At 45.7% G+C, this 23769-nt stretch overlaps 1 protein-coding gene across 1 annotated transcript; it reads left to right on the top strand.

Annotated features, from left to right (window-relative positions):
• Window positions 1-16417: 16417 nt before the first annotated feature.
• LOC117349728 (olfactory receptor 1F1-like) lies at window positions 16418-16996 on the top strand. Its single transcript, XM_033923319.1, has one exon. It carries the CDS (start codon window positions 16418-16420, stop codon window positions 16994-16996), a length of 579 nt encoding a protein of 192 aa, XP_033779210.1.
• Window positions 16997-23769: the final 6773 nt, after the last annotated feature.

Here is a 23769-nt window from a genome sequence, read left to right on the forward strand (position 1 = left end):
ATGTTTCTGTTATGCCAATGATATCCATGTTCTCATGTCTTGCTATCGTCTCTAGTTCTCCCATTTTGTTTCCTAGACTTCTAGCATTTGTATACATACATCTAAGTTCCCTTTGTGTTACCTTTTTGGACCTTCTACTCTTGGCTGTCCTTACAGTTTCATTTACGGTATCCTTTACTGCTCCTGTGTTGTCTCTCATGTTTGCTGTGTGGTCATCCCCTCCTGTGTCTGAGTTGTCCCTTCCTGCTTGTTCTCCTTTGTTGGCTGTGAGGTCGACCTCTCTTGTGTATGAGTAGTAGTCCTTTGTTTCTACGTCGGGGCGTCCTGTTGTCCGTGCCATCGACCGGTGGTCGACTGTCGGCTTTCCCCTGTCCTTCAGTTTAAAGCCTTCTCTATTGCTTTCTTCATGTTGCCTGCCAAAACTCTTGCTCCTTCGTTGTTGAGGTGTAGTCCATCCCTTCTGTAGTACTTGCTTTTTCCCCAGAACGCCGTCCAGTTGCGCACGAAGTCAAAACCTTCGTCTTCGCACCATCGTCTCATCCAGGCGTTGATCACTTGCAATTCCCCTTGTCTCTTTCCATCTGCTCTTGGTACAGGGAGGATTTCAGAGAAGGCCACCTTCACCTCCCTGATCTTCAGTTGTCTTCCGAGTGAGCGGAGCTGGCCCTTCATCTCTTCCCTGTCATACTTCCGCCCGCTCACATCATTTGTTCCCACGTGGATAAGCACAGCAGTGTCCACTCCCCGTGCGCCATCTATGATCCTGGAGATCCTGTTGGTCACATCCTTTACTCTTGCTCCAGGCAGACAGGTGACGACCCTGTCCTCTCTTCCTCCTGCGGTATGGCTGTCCACGTGTCGTATAATGGAGTCGCCTACGATGATCCCCATCTTCTTTATTCGGGAGTTCCTTGGGGGGCGTAGGTCCACGTCCTTGGAGTAGGGCCAGTCATCTTCCTCCAATGATACTTCTTTGGATGGGGGGACATCTTCCTGTGCTCTCACTGTTCCTCCTGGTGTGCGGTTGTCTCCAACCTCGTCTTCGTTTTCTTCTGTGTTTGCATGGGTGTCTTCTCTCCTCACATGGGTTTCCTGAGTACAGATTTCCAGCCCTGGGATCTCTACATGGTGCTGATGGGCTTCCTCTATGTACATTTCTAGATCCTTGACCTCGTCGTTTGGGCTGTACTCCACTGGAATCTTCTCCTGTGCTCGGATTCTGTCTTCGAGTTCCATCACTGTTCCCTCCAATAGTCTTACCTGACATTTCAAGCTATCCATCTCCATGCATCGATCGCAAATGTATGCCTGGATCCCCGAAGGGAGGTAGTCATACATATTGCAGTCGATACAGAAGACAGGAAAGCTCATCTTCTGACTTCCTTGGGCTTCCATTTCGTGGTTCACTCGTGGGTTGTCTGAGTGATTTGTTGTGACCTACTGCTGCTCTTTTTCCTACTGATCCTACCTCCCCCTTACCTTCTGACTTCCTGACTGCAGTCTTCCTATTTGAGTGAGTCTGTTTGTGTTACAGGGCCTGTGCCTTTGTGTGCTTGTGTCCCTTGCCTGTTGCTTCCTTGTGTTGCTTGCCTTGTTGTCTCTCTCGTGTGTGCTGTTTCTGCTCTACCTCACCTTGATTGTATGTGCGGGGTTGGTTTCTTTTGTGTCTGTCTCCTCCTTATCTTCTGTGCTTGTCAGTTCCTTACCGGTCTGTTCTCCTCTGGTGTTCTTGTGAGTAGCGCTCGTCCCTTGCAAGGCCCTTCGCAAAGGCGCCGCGCGCCGAACGGCTGGGCGCCGTTGGCTCCTCCCCTTTTCAAGGGGGTGACCGGCGCTGCCTGTGACGCGTGGGGGGGGCGGAGCGAACTCTCGCCGCTACCCCGAGCCTACTGTCCTCCTACTTCCTGCTTGCTTCGGTGCTCGGCACCAACGCTGCCTGTCTCCTCTGCTTCCTGCTCCCCTTCTCTCCTCTCTCTTCGGCACCGCGTGTGCCGCGCTGGCTCCTCCCCTTTTCAAGGGGGTGACCGGCGCTGCCTGTGACGCGTGGGGGGGGCGGAGCGAACTCTCGCCGCTACCCCGAGCCTACTGTCCTCCTACTTCCTGCTTGCTTCGGTGCTCGGCACCAACGCTGCCTGTCTCCTCTGCTTCCTGCTCCCCTTCTCTCCTCTCTCTTCGGCACCGCGTGTGCCGCGCTGGCTCCTCCCCTTTTCAAGGGGGTGACCGGCGCTGCCTGTGACGCGTGGGGGGGGCGGAGCGAACTCTCGCCGCTACCCCGAGCCTACTGTCCTCCTACTTCCTGCTTGCTTCGGTGCTCGGCACCAACGCTGCCTGTCTCCTCTGCTTCCTGCTCCCCTTCTCTCCTCTCTCTTCGGCACCGCGTCTCTTAAAGATCACATTCGCGCACTTAAACTGAACCCTCCAATATATCGGAAGCCAGTGCAATGCCCTCAGCAGTGGAGTATCATGGTCATCTTTATTTTTTCCGTGTTCTGAATAAGTTGTAGTCTCGTCAGATTATATTTTCTTAAACCAATATAAAGGGAGTTGGCATAGTCCAGATAGGCCAATATTGTAGCCTGAACCAATATAGTGAAATGGTATTTATAGAAAAAGCAGCAAACTCTCCTCAGCATCCGTAAACTAAAAAGACATTTTTTAGATGTGTTGTTAATTTGATTTGTCATAGAAAGAGTGGAATCCAGAACAAAACCCAAGATTCTAGATGAATATTCAATCTTTAAAGAATCACCAGAACTTAATCTTATGGAAGAAGGTAAATCATGTGTAACAGGACCAAGCCATAATAGTTTGGTTTTAGTGGCATTTAACTTCATACGCACAGAGGAAGCCCAGTCTTGGAGCCTTGAAATACAAGAATTAATATCTGCTGTTAAATTTGACAATGATGGATCCACTTCAAGTAGGATGAAAATATCATCAGCGTACATAAAAATTGATTCCGAGATAGATAATTTCAAATATTTCAATGTCGTCATATATATATATATATATTAAATAATAGGGGTGACAACGGTGAGTCCTTAGGTACTCCGCAAACAGGAGACCAAGGTAAAGAAAATTTATTCTGTGTGCACTTGCTACAATCTTAGTTTCAAGAAACCACTTCACCAATTTAAAACTCCGTGATCTAATCCAATATCAATTTGAAGTTGTTATAAGAATGTCATGATCCATGACATCAAAAGCTGCCGAAAGATTGAACTGCAACAAGACAGCACAGTGAACATGTACCAAAAAATGTTAAACTTTTACAACTAATGAAATGAGAAGAGTTTTGGTACTGTAATTTGGATGGAATCCATATTGAAATGGAAGAAGTATACAAAATTTATCCAGATATTCTGATAATTGCCTTGAAACAATAGATTCTAAAATCTTTGTTAACAATGGTATGTTTGCAACAGGATGATAATTAAGAGCTATTGTTGGATCTAATTCAGAATTTTTTAACAATGGGTTAAGTATAATTTGTCCCATATCTAATGTAAGAAAACCACTAGTAAGAATGTAGTAACCAACATTGTGAACCAAGTAATAGCATATGAGGGAATATTACAGAAAATGTATGAAGGGACAGGATCTAACAAACATTTTTATGACCAAATTTAATGCAAAACTGCTTAAGTTGATGTTTTGTTATTGTATCAAAAGTATGCCAATATCTATCACCTGTATCTCAGAGAGTTTTTCATTACAAGGTATGTTAAAAGGTATTGAAATATTAGAGAATGAAGACCTTATTTTTAAAATTTTGTCATTGAAGAAAGTAGCTAATTCTTCTACTGAAGGTTTGATGGATTTAACTGTCTGTTCTGATGTTGTTATCGATTTCCACAATAAGAATAAAGCCTTACTTTGATTTTTTGCTAGCTTTAATGATCTCATAACTATATTCTCCAATTTATCTTAACTATTTCTGCATTACCGTATTTTCACGTAGATAACGCGCACCCATGTAAAACGCGCACACGGGTATAGTGCACGGGAAACCGAAATATATGTAAAAAAATTTTGTATACTGCGCACACCCGTATACCGCGCATGCTGCCCCGACTCTCCTGTCGCCGCCCGACTCTCCTTTCGCCCGCCCCGACTCTCCTCTGGCCACCCCAACTCTCCTTTCGCCTGCCCCAACTCTCCTCTCCCCCTTGAAGTCCTGTCCCCACCTTGAAAGCCTGATGCCCCCCCCCGACGTCCGATTCACCCCCCCCCGCAGGACCGCTCGCACCCCCACCCCGAAGGACCACTCGCACGCACCCGCACCCCCACCCCGAAGGACCGCTCGCACTGTCACCAGCGGGGTTAAGGCAATGCGTCCGGTGCCGCTGGAACATAGAAGTTTTGGCTCCTGTGTGCTGTGGCTAGCAACACAGGGATAATTAATGTCAGGATTCAACACAACCAAAAGAAACACACTGCAAACTGGTAAGTCTGGAAACAAACAAAAACTGGACTGGATTTAATGGAGCGATTCCCCACACAAAATGGTTACTTTACAAAACAACTTGATATCAGTCTTCAAAAACAAAGTAACCAAGCACATTAAACTTTGTCAGGTCATAGCCGCTCATCGGTAAGTCCTTGAACCTCCAGTTTAAGTAACTTTAAGAGTCTTATTGCAAACCAGTATTTCTCCAAACAGCAAAGAGGTTTTAAAACTCCAAAAAGAAAAAAAACAACAAATTTCTTCTTCCTTTTTTTCCCAGTAAAGGATTGCTGCACATCCAAAATAAAGTCCTGGCCTAAGTCTTTATTTTCTTTCAACAAACAATCAGACTTAAGCTTGAACCAGTGCACCCGCACTGATTCCTCCAGCCGCAGTAGTGCTGGAGAAGGTGGTGTGCTCCACGTGTTGGAATATTGCCAAGATATGGCCCTCTATCCCTCCACAATTAACGTGGGGCTAATCCCCCACCACCTTTCAACAAACACTGTCAGACTTGCTCAAGAATAGTCCATACTGAAAAACTGGTACATTTGTAATCCACAGTGACCACTTGCCTTTGGTTAGCAAACTTCCATGGGCTGTGGGTTGGCAGGTACCTCTGTGCAGGCCTCCGGTACAAAGTCTAGTTCCATTTCCTGGAACTCTGAGAAAGGCTCTTCAGATGGCTCTGCCCCGGCCTCTACCAGTTCCATCTGCTCTGGAACATAACAGCCTTGCAGAGCCCTCAGCCCTGAGCTTGGTGACTGTTTGCCTTCACTGCCTGCTTGCCTCTCCCCTTCCAGCCAGGCAGCCTTGAGGTTTAGGAACTTGGGACCACGCCCCAAACTCTCAGGTGTGCCGGATATCCTCCCTTCCTTTCCCTGACTAGGTGGGGGAAGGGAAATCTGCCTTCTGACCCCTGCACTCCCTCTGCTGGACACAGGAGTAATAGTAGGCACAGGGATATCTGCTCTAACAGTGGGATTTCTACTATGCACAGCTCTAGCAGGCATACCTTGCATATCACATACCCCCCCACTTAAATGGCTGCTAGGGGTGGGCCTATGCTTAGGTGGATCTTTCTCTTCTTTTTTTTTCTTTTAAACTTCTGTGGCAACAATCAATCTGGCAGATTAACAATTTCTACCACGATGGCCCTTCTTTCCCCCAGAAGGGCTAGGATCAGGGGTACAGACCTCTCTCTGCTGCAACTCATAAACTTCAGCAATGGTCTCGGGATCACTTAGAAGGATTAACCCTTCCTCCACTGCCCGCACGCGAGCTCCAAAACCGGAGAGAAGCTCCCTCATTTTTTTAAGTTCCCCCTCCCCCATTTGCTTTACTTGCAGTTGTACTTTCCCTACTTCTTCACGAACCTGTCCTACAGCACAGGCAATGTCTTTTACAGCTGGGGTTGGATCCGGTTGCTCTCCTACTCGGCATACAATATGCCCCATCTGCTCTTTTAAACCCTGACTTTTTTCCAACAGAGCCTGTAGATCTTCCTGGCACTGTTGGAAGCTTTCCTCTAGGGTGGATCTTAACAATTGGTCCTGGAGTAAAAGAGCCTCCCGTACTTTATCCCCCAGATTATCCTCCACCTCCTGAACAGCATGTTGCCATTGCTGTTTTTGGCCCTCCTGACCGTGTGCTAATTTCTGTTGTAGCTCACTAAATTGCTGTTCGACAGCCTTCTTTATGACTGCCAATGAGTCATGGTCAGGCTGGGGAACTACTGGGCCGGGTGAGATGACGTTCCTTTCCAAAGGAGCCTCAGAGGAGCCAAACCCCTTGGACCCTCTGCGTGTAGGTAACAATTGTTTCCATTGCTCCAGTTTAGGGCGCCAAATCCGCTCGCAAATCACTTGAGCAATGCAATCCCCTCTTTTTACCTGAAACTCCTCATCCGCATTATTTATGAGGAGAACATTTATATTCCCCCAATAGTCTGGGTCAATTACTCCCGCCCCTACATCAATAGCATGACGGGAAGCTAGACCTGACCTTGGGGCTACTCTTAAATAGGACCCTGGCGGTGGGGATGCCTGAATATCCGTTGGAATCAATACCCTACTTTTAGCATCTACCACCGCGTCCTGTGCTGCGTACACATCACACCCCGCAGCTTTATCATACGCATACGTAGGTGTTTGAGCATGCTCAGACAAGGGTGCCCACCTAATTGTGGGACACCATTGAGGACGGGCCCTCTCTCCCTGCGGAGGATACCATTTACGGGACCCCTTCCTCCAGGGCCTTTCCTTAGGACCCTCTCTAACCATAAGGGTACACTTGGCTCTCTCCTTTCCCTTCTGGGCTGCAGAGCTTTTCCCCTGCTCGATGTTTTCCTCTAGACCCGCCCAATCACGGCCCAGGATCAGCGCAGCAGGAGCCTCGGGAATAACGGCTACTCCCAAAGTTTGTACCTTCCCCCGATACTGTACCGGGATAAGATATTTGGGGTAGGCCTTTTTCCCCCCATGGACACAAACCACTGTCACCTTGTTTGGCATTTTGCTAAAGGGACCTTTTTTCCTCCCTAGATCCCAGCAAGCCCTGGACATGACAGATTGTTCAGCGCCGGTGTCCAGTAGAGCTTTAACCTTCAGGCCATTTATGTGGACCTGTATTTCATATGGGCCAGAATACTTTCCTGCCTTATTCCCAGAGGTTGTAAGTGTCAATTTTACTCTACATTGCTTTTGCAGGTGCCCGGGTTTACCACACCTAAAACAAGTAAAGGTTTTTTTCTCCGGGGTAGCAGGATCGTGAACCTTCTTCAAGGTTTGAGGAATACTGTCCTGGAGCCTGTTATATGGTCTTGTCGGAGTCGCTTGGCCCCTATTATGCCACCCATTCCCCTGTCTGTCTCCTACAGGTAGAGTAGTGGTCTGGGAGTCTAAATAGGCCTCAGCCAGGTCTATTACCTGGGCTAATGAGCGACTACCCTGTCTTTGGATCCAGGACTTTAGATTTTTGGGCACAGCCTCTAAAAACTGCTCATGTAAAATCTCAGCGAGCAGAGCCTGGGCATCCCCAAGACAGGGTTGTAGCCATCTCTCGGCCAACTTCCTGAGCCGATGCAAGAGTGCTTTAGGTCTTTCTTTGTCCCCCATGTGGGCACCCCTAAACTCTTGCCTATAATGCTCTCTAGTGAAGCCTAGGTAGTCGAGAATGTGGTTTTTTATGGCCCTATAGTTGTTGGCAAGCTCAGGACTGAGAGTCTGATACGCCGTGAGCGCTGTTCCTGCGAGGCACGGGATCAGTCTCGTCGCCCATTGTTGCTCTGGCCAACCGGCTGCCACCGCCATTCTCTCAAAAGCAACAAAAAAGTCATCTGGAGCATCATTGGGACCCATCTTACACACCTGCATATTACTGATCAAAGATGGTCCTACCAGAGCTCCCATGGGTGATGTTGACCCAGTGCCGGTCCCACCAGTCCCCTGGAATAGCTGGGCTAATGTCTGCGTCTGGTCTCCCATTGCTTGGACCAATTCCGCATGCCGGCGTCCAGTTTCTGCCTGACTGGCACGCCAAAGGTCCTGGTTGCTTTGTAGCACCGCCTTAAGGTCCTCAGTCTGCTTCTGCCTTTCAGAGGCCAGAAGAGTAAACAGCTGCTGTACATCCATCCTGAAGCCTGAAAGAAAAACAAGAGAAAGGAAACCCAAGTGCGGCCTTTTTTTTTTTTTCTGGCCCACTCCCGCAAGCTACCCAACCACAGTTATCCCAAAGCCTTATACCAAACCCAAATCCTCTATCAGCCGTCCCCAGGGTACTCTTACCCGACAGACTGATGAGTCTCAGCCTTTGGGTTTGTATATCTTGACTTTGCTTCCAGGAATACTGCTGGGCTCACTCCGGTCTGGTTCCTCAGTCACTTTCCCACGACTTCACAGGTCTGGTCACACTCCCACAGCTGCTTTCCTTCCTCCGCTGCAGTCCCGGTCCCGGTCCACTCCAACGGATGAAGTCTCCTCCAACAAACTTTGGCTCCTTAAAAAAACAAAACTTTAATTCTGTCCCAAAAAAATTTTTTTTTTTTTTATCAGTCTCCCATGTGGCAATGTATATTCAATCCCATGAATGATACCACGTTATGTCACCAGCGGGGTTAAGGCAATGCGTCCGGTGCCGCTGGAACATAGAAGTTTTGGCTCCTGTGTGCTGTGGCTAGCAACACAGGGATAATTAATGTCAGGATTCAACACAACCAAAAGAAACACACTGCAAACTGGTAAGTCTGGAAACAAACAAAAACTGGACTGGATTTAATGGAGCGATTCCCCACACAAAATGGTTACTTTACAAAACAACTTGATATCAGTCTTCAAAAACAAAGTAACCAAGCACATTAAACTTTGTCAGGTCATAGCCGCTCATCGGTAAGTCCTTGAACCTCCAGTTTAAGTAACTTTAAGAGTCTTATTGCAAACCAGTATTTCTCCAAACAGCAAAGAGGTTTTAAAACTCCAAAAAGAAAAAAAACAACAAATTTCTTCTTCCTTTTTTTCCCAGTAAAGGATTGCTGCACATCCAAAATAAAGTCCTGGCCTAAGTCTTTATTTTCTTTCAACAAACAATCAGACTTAAGCTTGAACCAGTGCACCCGCACTGATTCCTCCAGCCGCAGTAGTGCTGGAGAAGGTGGTGTGCTCCACGTGTTGGAATATTGCCAAGATATGGCCCTCTATCCCTCCACAATTAACGTGGGGCTAATCCCCCACCACCTTTCAACAAACACTGTCAGACTTGCTCAAGAATAGTCCATACTGAAAAACTGGTACATTTGTAATCCACAGTGACCACTTGCCTTTGGTTAGCAAACTTCCATGGGCTGTGGGTTGGCAGGTACCTCTGTGCAGGCCTCCGGTACAAAGTCTAGTTCCATTTCCTGGAACTCTGAGAAAGGCTCTTCAGATGGCTCTGCCCCGGCCTCTACCAGTTCCATCTGCTCTGGAACATAACAGCCTTGCAGAGCCCTCAGCCCTGAGCTTGGTGACTGTTTGCCTTCACTGCCTGCTTGCCTCTCCCCTTCCAGCCAGGCAGCCTTGAGGTTTAGGAACTTGGGACCACGCCCCAAACTCTCAGGTGTGCCGGATATCCTCCCTTCCTTTCCCTGACTAGGTGGGGGAAGGGAAATCTGCCTTCTGACCCCTGCACTCCCTCTGCTGGACACAGGAGTAATAGTAGGCACAGGGATATCTGCTCTAACAGTGGGATTTCTACTATGCACAGCTCTAGCAGGCATACCTTGCATATCACATACCCCCCCACTTAAATGGCTGCTAGGGGTGGGCCTATGCTTAGGTGGATCTTTCTCTTCTTTTTTTTTCTTTTAAACTTCTGTGGCAACAATCAATCTGGCAGATTAACAATTTCTACCACGATGGCCCTTCTTTCCCCCAGAAGGGCTAGGATCAGGGGTACAGACCTCTCTCTGCTGCAACTCATAAACTTCAGCAATGGTCTCGGGATCACTTAGAAGGATTAACCCTTCCTCCACTGCCCGCACGCGAGCTCCAAAACCGGAGAGAAGCTCCCTCATTTTTTTAAGTTCCCCCTCCCCCATTTGCTTTACTTGCAGTTGTACTTTCCCTACTTCTTCACGAACCTGTCCTACAGCACAGGCAATGTCTTTTACAGCTGGGGTTGGATCCGGTTGCTCTCCTACTCGGCATACAATATGCCCCATCTGCTCTTTTAAACCCTGACTTTTTTCCAACAGAGCCTGTAGATCTTCCTGGCACTGTTGGAAGCTTTCCTCTAGGGTGGATCTTAACAATTGGTCCTGGAGTAAAAGAGCCTCCCGTACTTTATCCCCCAGATTATCCTCCACCTCCTGAACAGCATGTTGCCATTGCTGTTTTTGGCCCTCCTGACCGTGTGCTAATTTCTGTTGTAGCTCACTAAATTGCTGTTCGACAGCCTTCTTTATGACTGCCAATGAGTCATGGTCAGGCTGGGGAACTACTGGGCCGGGTGAGATGACGTTCCTTTCCAAAGGAGCCTCAGAGGAGCCAAACCCCTTGGACCCTCTGCGTGTAGGTAACAATTGTTTCCATTGCTCCAGTTTAGGGCGCCAAATCCGCTCGCAAATCACTTGAGCAATGCAATCCCCTCTTTTTACCTGAAACTCCTCATCCGCATTATTTATGAGGAGAACATTTATATTCCCCCAATAGTCTGGGTCAATTACTCCCGCCCCTACATCAATAGCATGACGGGAAGCTAGACCTGACCTTGGGGCTACTCTTAAATAGGACCCTGGCGGTGGGGATGCCTGAATATCCGTTGGAATCAATACCCTACTTTTAGCATCTACCACCGCGTCCTGTGCTGCGTACACATCACACCCCGCAGCTTTATCATACGCATACGTAGGTGTTTGAGCATGCTCAGACAAGGGTGCCCACCTAATTGTGGGACACCATTGAGGACGGGCCCTCTCTCCCTGCGGAGGATACCATTTACGGGACCCCTTCCTCCAGGGCCTTTCCTTAGGACCCTCTCTAACCATAAGGGTACACTTGGCTCTCTCCTTTCCCTTCTGGGCTGCAGAGCTTTTCCCCTGCTCGATGTTTTCCTCTAGACCCGCCCAATCACGGCCCAGGATCAGCGCAGCAGGAGCCTCGGGAATAACGGCTACTCCCAAAGTTTGTACCTTCCCCCGATACTGTACCGGGATAAGATATTTGGGGTAGGCCTTTTTCCCCCCATGGACACAAACCACTGTCACCTTGTTTGGCATTTTGCTAAAGGGACCTTTTTTCCTCCCTAGATCCCAGCAAGCCCTGGACATGACAGATTGTTCAGCGCCGGTGTCCAGTAGAGCTTTAACCTTCAGGCCATTTATGTGGACCTGTATTTCATATGGGCCAGAATACTTTCCTGCCTTATTCCCAGAGGTTGTAAGTGTCAATTTTACTCTACATTGCTTTTGCAGGTGCCCGGGTTTACCACACCTAAAACAAGTAAAGGTTTTTTTCTCCGGGGTAGCAGGATCGTGAACCTTCTTCAAGGTTTGAGGAATACTGTCCTGGAGCCTGTTATATGGTCTTGTCGGAGTCGCTTGGCCCCTATTATGCCACCCATTCCCCTGTCTGTCTCCTACAGGTAGAGTAGTGGTCTGGGAGTCTAAATAGGCCTCAGCCAGGTCTATTACCTGGGCTAATGAGCGACTACCCTGTCTTTGGATCCAGGACTTTAGATTTTTGGGCACAGCCTCTAAAAACTGCTCATGTAAAATCTCAGCGAGCAGAGCCTGGGCATCCCCAAGACAGGGTTGTAGCCATCTCTCGGCCAACTTCCTGAGCCGATGCAAGAGTGCTTTAGGTCTTTCTTTGTCCCCCATGTGGGCACCCCTAAACTCTTGCCTATAATGCTCTCTAGTGAAGCCTAGGTAGTCGAGAATGTGGTTTTTTATGGCCCTATAGTTGTTGGCAAGCTCAGGACTGAGAGTCTGATACGCCGTGAGCGCTGTTCCTGCGAGGCACGGGATCAGTCTCGTCGCCCATTGTTGCTCTGGCCAACCGGCTGCCACCGCCATTCTCTCAAAAGCAACAAAAAAGTCATCTGGAGCATCATTGGGACCCATCTTACACACCTGCATATTACTGATCAAAGATGGTCCTACCAGAGCTCCCATGGGTGATGTTGACCCAGTGCCGGTCCCACCAGTCCCCTGGAATAGCTGGGCTAATGTCTGCGTCTGGTCTCCCATTGCTTGGACCAATTCCGCATGCCGGCGTCCAGTTTCTGCCTGACTGGCACGCCAAAGGTCCTGGTTGCTTTGTAGCACCGCCTTAAGGTCCTCAGTCTGCTTCTGCCTTTCAGAGGCCAGGAGAGTAAACAGCTGCTGTACATCCATCCTGAAGCCTGAAAGAAAAACAAGAGAAAGGAAACCCAAGTGCGGCCTTTTTTTTTTTTTCTGGCCCACTCCCGCAAGCTACCCAACCACAGTTATCCCAAAGCCTTATACCAAACCCAAATCCTCTATCAGCCGTCCCCAGGGTACTCTTACCCGACAGACTGATGAGTCTCAGCCTTTGGGTTTGTATATCTTGACTTTGCTTCCAGGAATACTGCTGGGCTCACTCCGGTCTGGTTCCTCAGTCACTTTCCCACGACTTCACAGGTCTGGTCACACTCCCACAGCTGCTTTCCTTCCTCCGCTGCAGTCCCGGTCCCGGTCCACTCCAACGGATGAAGTCTCCTCCAACAAACTTTGGCTCCTTAAAAAAACAAAACTTTAATTCTGTCCCAAAAAAATTTTTTTTTTTTTTATCAGTCTCCCATGTGGCAATGTATATTCAATCCCATGAATGATACCACGTTATGTCACCAGCGGGGTTAAGGCAATGCGTCCGGTGCCGCTGGAACATAGAAGTTTTGGCTCCTGTGTGCTGTGGCTAGCAACACAGGGATAATTAATGTCAGGATTCAACACAACCAAAAGAAACACACTGCAAACTGGTAAGTCTGGAAACAAACAAAAACTGGACTGGATTTAATGGAGCGATTCCCCACACAAAATGGTTACTTTACAAAACAACTTGATATCAGTCTTCAAAAACAAAGTAACCAAGCACATTAAACTTTGTCAGGTCATAGCCGCTCATCGGTAAGTCCTTGAACCTCCAGTTTAAGTAACTTTAAGAGTCTTATTGCAAACCAGTATTTCTCCAAACAGCAAAGAGGTTTTAAAACTCCAAAAAGAAAAAAAACAACAAATTTCTTCTTCCTTTTTTTCCCAGTAAAGGATTGCTGCACATCCAAAATAAAGTCCTGGCCTAAGTCTTTATTTTCTTTCAACAAACAATCAGACTTAAGCTTGAACCAGTGCACCCGCACTGATTCCTCCAGCCGCAGTAGTGCTGGAGAAGGTGGTGTGCTCCACGTGTTGGAATATTGCCAAGATATGGCCCTCTATCCCTCCACAATTAACGTGGGGCTAATCCCCCACCACCTTTCAACAAACACTGTCAGACTTGCTCAAGAATAGTCCATACTGAAAAACTGGTACATTTGTAATCCACAGTGACCACTTGCCTTTGGTTAGCAAACTTCCATGGGCTGTGGGTTGGCAGGTACCTCTGTGCAGGCCTCCGGTACAAAGTCTAGTTCCATTTCCTGGAACTCTGAGAAAGGCTCTTCAGATGGCTCTGCCCCGGCCTCTACCAGTTCCATCTGCTCTGGAACATAACAGCCTTGCAGAGCCCTCAGCCCTGAGCTTGGTGACTGTTTGCCTTCACTGCCTGCTTGCCTCTCCCCTTCCAGCCAGGCAGCCTTGAGGTTTAGGAACTTGGGACCACGCCCCAAACTCTCAGGTGTGCCGGATATCCTCCCTTCCTTTCCCTGACTAGGTGGGGGAAGGGAAATCTGCCTTCTGACCCCTGCACTCCCTCTGCTGGACACAGGAGTAATAGTAGGCACAGGGATATCTGCTCTAACAGTGGGATTTCTACTATGCACAGCCCTAGCAGGCATACCTTGCATATCACAGCACGCACTCCCACCCGCACTCCCACCCTGAAGGACCGCTCGCACCCCCACAGCCTCCCGACCCCCCCATCATGTAGACGCTCCTACCGGTGTCCTGCTGCTTCCTCTTGGCGGTTCCGGCCCTTCTGTGAGTCCTGCGCCTGCACTGCTTCTTCTTCCGGCGGTCCCGCCCTTTCTCTGATGTCAGAGAAAGGGCGGGACCGCCAGAAGAAGAAGCAGCGCAGGCGCAGGTCTCACAGAAGGGCCGGGACCGCCAAGAGGAAGCAGCAGGACACCGGTAGGAGCGTCTAAATGATGGGGGGGTAGGGAGGCTATGGGGGGCGAGTGGTCCTTCAGGGTGGGGGTGCGGGTGCGAGTGCGTGCGAGCGGTCCTTCGGGGTGGGGGTGCGGGTGCGGGAGCGTGCGAGCGGTCCTTCAGGGTGGGGGTGTGAGCGGTCCTGCGGGGGGGTGAATCGGATGTCGGGGGGGGGAACTATGTAAAAAAAAATTTGTACAACGCGCTCACACGTATAACGCACAAGGTTATGCACGGTTTGTAAAATCGTGTATAACGCGCGCATTATATGCGTGAAATACGGTACTTTTCTTCCACTTTCTTTCTAACTTTCTACACTTCTGCTTAAGTTGACGATGGTACTGAGAATACCCAGGAGCTTTTTTGCTTGAAAAAGATCTCCTTTGTTTTAATGGGAGCTAATGTTTAAAAAAAAAATTTTTAATCAAATTTCTAAGGATCTATAGACTTATTCCATGAGTGGTGCATGGACAAGGCAGGATTAGGGGGCCCAGTATACTTGTGTGCCTAGGGGCCTTCGAAAAATTAATCCTGCCCTGTGTGATTCTACTAATGGCACCATTGCATAGTTTCATAGTTTATTAAAAAATTGATAAAACGCTTAACATGACATTTCAAAGTGTTGTACAGTTAAAATAAAAAATAAACAGAAGACAAAAATGGTATGAAAACAGACTTAGGGCTCCTTTTACAAAGGTGCACTAGGGCCTTAATGCGCACAATAGTGCATGTGAAATTCCCGAGCGTGCTAGCTGCTACCGCCTTCTTTTTAGCAGGCGGTAGATTTTGTAATTTTGTGCGTGCGCTAAAAACCCTAGCGCACCTTCGTAAAAGGAGCCCTTAGTTAGGGGGGAGGGTAGAACAAAAAGGATAGAAGGAGAAAAAATTACAATTCTTAAAAAAAAAGAACAAAGGAAAAAAACAAAGGGAATGGTTGGGAAATGTTTTAAAAGTTGATAATAGATAAAGATAAGTGAAAAGAGTGAGGAATACATCAATCATATGCATCATATGCATGATTGACACACGATCAGTGCCAGTTTTGAAAGTGGCTACTGATAATGACACCAATTGGAGAACCGGCCCCTTAGTGACCCTTGAACTAAAATGATTTTAGCCCTTATGCAGGCTTAGTGCAAAGAGAAATTGCTTATGGCAGGATGCACTAAACCTTCCTGTGGTAATTTTGGTGTTTGCACATGGTAAAACAATTTGTGGTGGAGGCGGAGGGTTATGGGTAGAGAGTGGACATTACTGCAGTAAAGGACCTATTCTCCAAATGGTGATGTTTATTAAGTGGCTGTAGGTGCCTAACCGCCACCTAACTTAATAGTTTTAATTGGTTCAATCAGTGCAGTAATTACAAACTTTAAACACCATAAAAAAATGGATGCACCTTTGTTCCATCTAAGAAGGTGTCTCATGATGCCTAAGGCCACTGTAATATATGAAGTGGCCTTAGATGCCATTAGACGCCTCCTTAGATGTGATTCTTGTAAAGAGTAAGCACCAGAAATGTAGGCCTTTAAAACACTTGTCTTCATTTCTGGCGCCTACCATTCATGTAGCTGTGATTCTCCAAACGGCGCTGTTACATGATTGACGTGTGATTGGCATTGCCTTTTCAAAGCAGCTGCTGATAATGATGCTATTTGGAAAATATGCCCGACGTTTTTTCATACTAATATTTTTGCTGGTCCCGAGCTAATGGAAACATTGATGCTAATATATTTGCCTATCTCATCTCTCTATAATCAATTTTTTTTTCTCAATTGTGGTGATTCACATCTCTCTGCTTAATATATTGACAGATTAACATGACGGCAACAATGAACAATAAGACATCTGCTACAGGATTCACTCTTTTGTGCTTCTCTGAATATTCTTACCAACAGGTGCTCATTTCTATAACGGTTTTACTGGCTTACTTTATCTCTGTCTTGGGAAATCTTGGGTTTTTAATATTAATGTCCACTGATCATCATCTTCACAAACCCATGTACTTCTTCCTCTGCAATTTATCCTTTTTGGATATCTGTAACACCACAGTCACTCTATCAACATTAATGGACAACCTCTTTACAAGAAACACATACATTTCCTTCTCTCTATGCATGACACAGCTCTACTTTTTCATGAGTTTTGAATGTGCAGAATACCTTCTTCTCACTGCCATGGCCTATGATCGCTATGTGGCAATCTGCCACCCTCTGCACTATGCACTCATAATGAATAAGAAAATATGCAGCTCACTCATTGCTACTTCATGGATAGCGGCTGCTCTGAGTGCAATTCCTTTAGATGTTTCAGTATCTCAGTTATCTTTCTGCAGCTTCAGTGAAATTAACCATTTCTTCTGCGACCTCAATGCATTGATCAAGCTCTCCTGTAGTGATGTGACCAGCCTTGAAGTTCTGATACTTATGGAAGGGATCTTTGAGGCAGTCCTTCCATTTATATTAATCCTAGTATCATATATCTACATAATCAAATCTATCCTTAAAATCCAATCTACAGAAAGCAGAAGCAAAGCCTTCTCCACCTGTTCCTCCCATCTCATTGTGGTTATTCTATTTTACGTGACTTTGAGTTGTATGTATATGAGACCACCTTCTTTGTACTCACCAGGCTTAGACAAACTGTTCTCCTTTCTCTATACAGTTTTTATTCCGATGTTAAACCCCATAATTTATAGTTTGAGAAATCAGGAAGTAAAAAATGCCCTGAAAAAAGTCATATTTGGGAAGCCCTAATGAAGAACCATGTAATCCAGTATTGTTCTTATAAATTCATGCTTTGTCCTGAAACTAAAACTCTCTTGTGCCGTTTGTGTACTTTGCTCCTGAACTGGTGATCAAGATGCAGGGGGAATGTTGGGCTGGACTTCAGTATTCCCAAAAATTAAACATTTTTCTATTGACTCTCTAATATACAAATCCTTTCAAAAATCAAGGTTGTCAAAATATACCTCTCCCACATTTTATACTCTTATTTGTAACCGCACTGTTGGTACCTTGCTGCTTTTTGCTCTGAGGATAACTCATTATACTGTATATTGTGAGTTTCTATACCGCCACTAATGACTGGGGAGTCAATTCAGAGTGGTTTGCTTGAGCTTTTGTAATGGTGTTACAATACATGAGCTTCTGTAGAGGTATTACAATACAGAGTTACAGGGGCTTCTGTGGTAGTGTTACAATACAGTTATTAATACCGTTATGCCATAATCAGTCATCCTACTTATGTTAGTGGCATATTGATCATCCGACTTATAGGCATATGTTTATACCAAATCAACCATCCTGCCTATATTCACGTTAGATTGTCAATGAATTTTAATGTTTTCCATGTATCACAAAGAATACTATCCTCTATAATAAAACCCTAAGAACGCATGCGCACTTAGGACGGCGTGTTCCCTTACAGCATGATGTGTCCCTCCGTGCCGAATTCCATTTTCGAACAAATAAACAAAAATAAAGGAGAACTCCTTATGTATAGAAGAGGAGACTTTCAACCAGGGAGGTGCTCAGAACCTTGAATAAAGGTGATGAAAAACACTAACTGGGGGAAACCCCCTATAAGTGTTTCAATGCTCTATCATTGCATCTTCTCCATTGGAAGAAAGAAATCCGTGAAAAACTTGTACAAAAACTTAACTGGTGTCAAAAATATATATATAATATAAGCAAAGCGTGTTTGTAATAATGTGCTGAAACTTAGCTTGCATGGGTGGTTAGGAAGCACAGTGTGACCATTTACTTCTTCCCTCTAGTGCCTCCAATGAATCTAGGATGGTATGTACTCTACCTTACTCCTATAGAGCATTTGACATCAAAAAGATTATTAAATCCCATTGGCACATTCTACAGGTGCATGAGACACTTGAACAGTTTCCCATTTTTGCATACTCTAGGGGGGAAAAATTTACGGGATCGCATTACATCTTCTCAATTTGTACAATCTAATCATCTAGTCCCTGTCACCCCCAGGGGTCACTACAAATGTGGGAGGTACAGTGGACAGAAGATGCCGAGGCCTGCAACAGCATGGCACAACACTTTTCTAGAAGTTAAACATGGCGGGCGGATGAGCAGGCGGGAGGTAGGGGGGAGGAGTAGATGCCAACAGGGGTGCGTTACAAAGTGAGGGAAGCGGGGGGAAGGGAGAAATGGATGGTGGAGCTTGCAAGATGGGGAGAGGGAGAGAGATTCAGGGAGGGAACAGAAGGGGGCGAGAGAGAGATGGACAGAGGAAGTAAGAGAGAGAGAGAGATGGACATGAGGTTCGTGCCGGTGGGCCAGAAGGTAAAAGTGCTGAAAAAGGGGCTGCAGAGCTGATCATGCTGCCGTGATGAGCACAGCAGCCCCAGCAACTTGCCTACCACCACCACCAATGATTGCGACAGGAGAGATGGCTCATTTCCCCTGCCGCGATAGCGATAACACCAAACGCAGCACTTGGGATCGCTATCGCGGCAGGAGAGATGATCCATCTCTCCTGCCACAATCCATCCCTCCCCCCGATCAGTTCGGGCAGGAGGAAGCCCAAGCCCTCCTGCCCCAGTGACCCCCCACCAGTCCAACATGATCGGGGCAGGAGGGAGCCTTTATTTGGCTTCGGCAAAACAATGGTTAAAGATTCTGTCATAGTAACCTGAAATATAACCTTTAGTCAGTTGTGACTGATATACATTTAGAAGATGAGGTAATAGTATAATTTGGAATGATTTGAAAACTCCACTGTAAATCCATCACTACCTGGGGAGAGTGTGGCGCAGGGGTTAAAGCTACAGCCACAGCCCCCTGAGGTTATGGGTTCAAACCCACGCTGCTCCTTGTGACCCTGGGCAAGTCACTTAATCCCCCATTGCCCCAGGTACATTAGATAGATTGTGAGCCCTCCGGGATGGAGAGAGAAAACTGCTTGAGTACCTGAATAAATGCATGCAAATGGTTCTGAACTTCCCCTGGGAGAACGGTATAGAAAATGGAATGAATACCCGTAGCTGATCCAACGCTGAGAGATTTCAATGCTGCTTTGAATTCCTTAAGTGATATAGGCACTTCAAGATTTCCTTGTATATGCTCAGGAATTTTTGGCCCATGAATTAACTTTAAAAATTTTAAACTCTCAATTTCTTTATTTGAATAAATCTTCAAAGAATATAAAGCCTTGTAATATTCCAAAAATTTTTTAATATATTTCTAATTTGATTATGAGCTGTACCCTTCTTATGGCCCCAATCTTTACTTTTCTTTTTTTAGCTTTAAGATAATTAGCTAATAATCTTACTTTATTCGAGTTTCCATAATACAGAGCCTGCTGAGAAAACAAATCTTTCCTAGCAAATTGTGAGGAAATCTCATTATATATATATATATTTAGCTTTCAAAAGGGCCTGTAAAGTATTTTGTTCCAATTTTGAGGCCAACTGTGACTCTAAAGTCTAAATAATTTGTTCTCAATTAGAAAATTCTAATTTTATCATTTTCCTAATATGCGCCGAATATGAAATTATTTGCCCTCTCAATGTAGCTTTGAAAGCATCCAAAATGATTCCAAAGAGATTTCCTCTGAGAAGTTGAACTGAAAAAATTCATTTTTTATTTTTAAAATCTCTATTGATTTTTCAAACAACTGTGCAAAATATATATATATATACACAACTGTGCAAAATATATATATATATATATATATATATATAATATTATATATATATATTATATTATATATGCAATATAATATAATTATATTATATATATATATAATATAATATTATTATATTATATATATAATATAATATAATTATATTATATATATAATATAATATAATTATATTATATATATATAATATAATAAAATGCTAAGCGTGCATGCATACTCTTACCGCGTGTTCCCTGATCCGTATGGCTGGCAATTGATGGGCTATAGCCCTTTTCTGCCGTCATCTTTCTATGTTTCTATTCACTAGCATCTAGACTTATTGGGGTGGGTCAGTAGAGTGGGCAGACTTGATGGGCTATAGCCCTTTTCTGCCGTCATCTTTCTATGTTTCTATGTTTCTAAGAGTGCGAATGTGTGCTTAAAAGGATCCCACACTCGCAGCAGCAGAACCCAAAGTGAATCACGGATCCAAAGAACACTGGCAGCTGAACTAAATAACGGCCCGGGAAGAGAACTCCAGCTGCTTTGCTGGCTCCCCACTCACTCATCAAGTAAGTTCTTCACACTCTGACCCTCCCATCCCTTCCCAACATCTTGCCGGCTCACGTAGTCCCTTGCTAACCCCCCTTCCCTTCCCGCGGTCCCGACTCCAAATCTGCCAACTCCAGCAGCGTCTACAGCACTACACACGCTGCTTCAAGGCCTTCTACTGCCCTGATTTGCTCTGTCACGTCTATGATGATGTCATCAGGGACGTGCGAGAGTAAATCAGGGCAGTAGAAGGCCCCGAAGCAGTGTGTGTAGAGTGCTGCAGGCGCTGCTGGAATCGGCAAGTTTGTCGGGATGCAGGAAGGGAAGGGGGGGGCAGTAAGGGACTAAGGGAGCCGGCCAGACCGCGGGAAGGGAAAAGAGGGGTAGGGGAAATGCTGCTACTGCACAGGGAAGTGGTGTTGGGGGAGGGAAATGGAGGGGGAGGGAATGCTGTTGCTGTGGCTGCTGCACAGGAAAGTGGGGGAGAGAAATGCTGCTGCATAGGAGGCAGGGAGAGAGACAGATAGAAAGAAAGACAGACAGTGGGAGGAAGGGAGACAGAGAAGAAGAAAGACACAGGGGCAGGGAGAGACACAGAAAGACAGACAGATAAAGGGGGCCAGGGAGAGAGACAGACAGAAAGAAAGACAGCGGGAGGGAGAGAGAGACAGAAATAAAGACAGACAGACATATATTCTAGCACCCGTTAATGTAACGGGCTAAAATACTAGTATACATATAATAATACAAGAAAAGCACATTGATCTTACTAATATATATGAGCAATCATTTTAACCCTCCCATCCACCTAATAAATAATCAAGAAAACAAATACATAGACTCTTTCAATAATTTTTCCCAATTTAAAGTAGTAGTGCAAACAACCCCCCCCCCCTCCATCCACCCACCCTGGATGTGTATGTTGAAAGGGCCAAAAATAAGATCAGTTATCATTCTTTACAGCCAAATATAATAATAATAATAATTTTATTCTTATATACCGCCATACCTTTCGAGTTCTAGGCGGTTCACAGCAATTACATTAGGATCCGCATTGACATGCCGATTTACAACAATTTATTAGATTAATAACACAATTTAGCCGAACTTGGCTGAAGCAGGAGGGAGTGGGTAGAAGAGAGGGAAGAAAGTGTTTAGGAAGGTGGGGGAGGGTCGAACTTGGGGCAGGTAATGCTGGAAGGGGGCGGTTACGGGTCTTGTTTGTTGAATAGGTAAGTTTTAGTATTTTTCTGAAGCTGAGGTAAGTGGGGGTCTCGAGTATCATTTGGGCAAGCCATGGGTTCATCTTGGCTGCTAGGAAGGCAAAAGTTTTGTCTAGGAATCTTTTTAGATGACAAAGTTTTAGCGAGGGGTAGGCGAACAGTTGAATTCTGTGGGATTTCTTGTTGTTGCAGTAAAGGTTAAAGAGGGGGTTGATGTATCTTGGTGAGAGGCCATTTACCGATTTGTAGCAGAAGCATGCAAATTTGAAAAGTACTCTGGATTCGAAAGGCAGCCAGTGGAGTTGGTGATAGAAAGGGGTGATATGTTCCCATTTCTTTAGGCCATAGATAAGACGAACGGCGGTGTTTTGGATCAATTTTAGTCTCCTGGTAGTTTTCTTTGTGGAGTTCAGGTAGATAATATTACAATAGTCTAGAATGCTGAGAATGGCAGATTGCACTAGCAGGCTGAAAGCGGTGTTGTTGAAATATTTTTTTATGGTGCGTAGTTTCCAGAGTACCGAGAAACATTTTCTGACGATGAGGTCGGTGTGAGTTTCTAAGGATAAATTTTTATCCAGCGTGACTCCTAGAATTTTTACGGTGTTTTCGAGGGGGAAAGTCCTTCCTTTCAGTTGAATTGTGGTGTCCTTGATTTTGTCGTTGGGGCTGGCGAGGAAGAATTTTGTTTTGTCGGAGTTTAGTTTCAACCGGAATGCTAGCATCCAAAGTTCAATCTGGTTGAGGATGTTTGTAATGTAATCAAGTATTTCTGGTGAGAAACAGGTAAAAGGAATGAGTATTGTGATGTCGTCTGCATAGATGAAAAATTTGAGCTTGAGGGTAAGTAGGAGGTTGCCTAGGGAGGCTAGGTAGATATTGAACAGAGTGGGGGATAGGGGGAAACCCTGCGGGACCCCGCAGGTGTTGTCCCAGCTGTATGAGAAAGAGTTGTTCTGGAGTACTTTGTAGGATCTATTTTTTAGGAACCCCTGAAACCAATTGAGGACCTGATCAGAGATGCCTATGTGTGTCAGACATTCAAGGAGAATGGTGTGATCGACCAGGTCAAAGGCACTGCTCAGGTCTAGTTGTATGATCAAGGCACTAGAGCCTTGGCTGAAGAGAGTGTGGAGATGGTTAAGAAGGGTGACTATAATGGTTTCTGTGCTGTGGTCTGCGCGAAAGCCTGATTGCTAGTCACTTAGGATGTTGAATTTTTCTAGGTATGAGGAGAGTTCAGCCTTTACCACCCCTTCTGCTATTTTGGTGAATAGGGGGATGCTTGCAATCGGTCTGTAGTTGGATGGGGAATTTGGTGATTCTTTTGCATTTTTAATAATGGGGGTAATCATGATGTGACCTTGCTCTGGCGGGAAGTTTCCTGTGGATAAAAGGGAGTTAATCCATATCATCATGTTTGCTTTGAAGTGGCTCGGGGCAATTTTCATGATGTTTGGTGGACATGTGTCCAATTTACAGAAGGAGTGGGTGTATTTGTTGTAGTAAGTGTTGAAGGTTTGCCAGTCAATTGGTGAGAATTGTTTCCAGCTGAGGTTTGTTCTGGATCCTGGGTCTGGGTTAGTTAAACCAGGGGCTGAGTAAGATGTGTCCGTGTCTGGGAGAATGGGGAACTGTTCGAGGGAGTTGGTCATAGTAGGTAAAGTTGATCTTAATGTTTGAATCTTGGTGTTGAAGAAGTCTGCAAGGGAGTTGGCAGTTAGAGTGGATTCTTCATGGGTGTTTGTGATGGTATCAATGTTGTATAGGTCATTAACCAATTTAAATAGGTTACTACTGTTGGTCTTAATGTTACCGATTTTGTGGGAGTAGAAATTTTTTCTTTTTTCCTTTGTGAGGTTTTTGTAATTATTTAGTTTTTGTCTCCATGCCAGTCTGTGTTCTTGGGTTCCTGATTTCTGCCATATTCTTTCTGCTTCTCTGAGCTCCTTCTTTAATTGTAGCAGTTCTGAATCGAACCAGCCTTCTTGGTTTGTATTTCTTATTCTGCGTGTCTTGATGGGGGCAATCTCGGTTAGTATAGTCGTGCTCTCCTCGATCCAGGAGGTCATGAGTTGCTCAGTTTCTTCGGTTTGGTTGGTGTT

The sequence above is a fragment of the Geotrypetes seraphini genome, chromosome 16 (genome assembly GCF_902459505.1).
Source record: "Geotrypetes seraphini chromosome 16, aGeoSer1.1, whole genome shotgun sequence".
In the NCBI taxonomy this organism is placed as follows: Eukaryota; Metazoa; Chordata; class Amphibia; order Gymnophiona; family Dermophiidae; genus Geotrypetes; species Geotrypetes seraphini.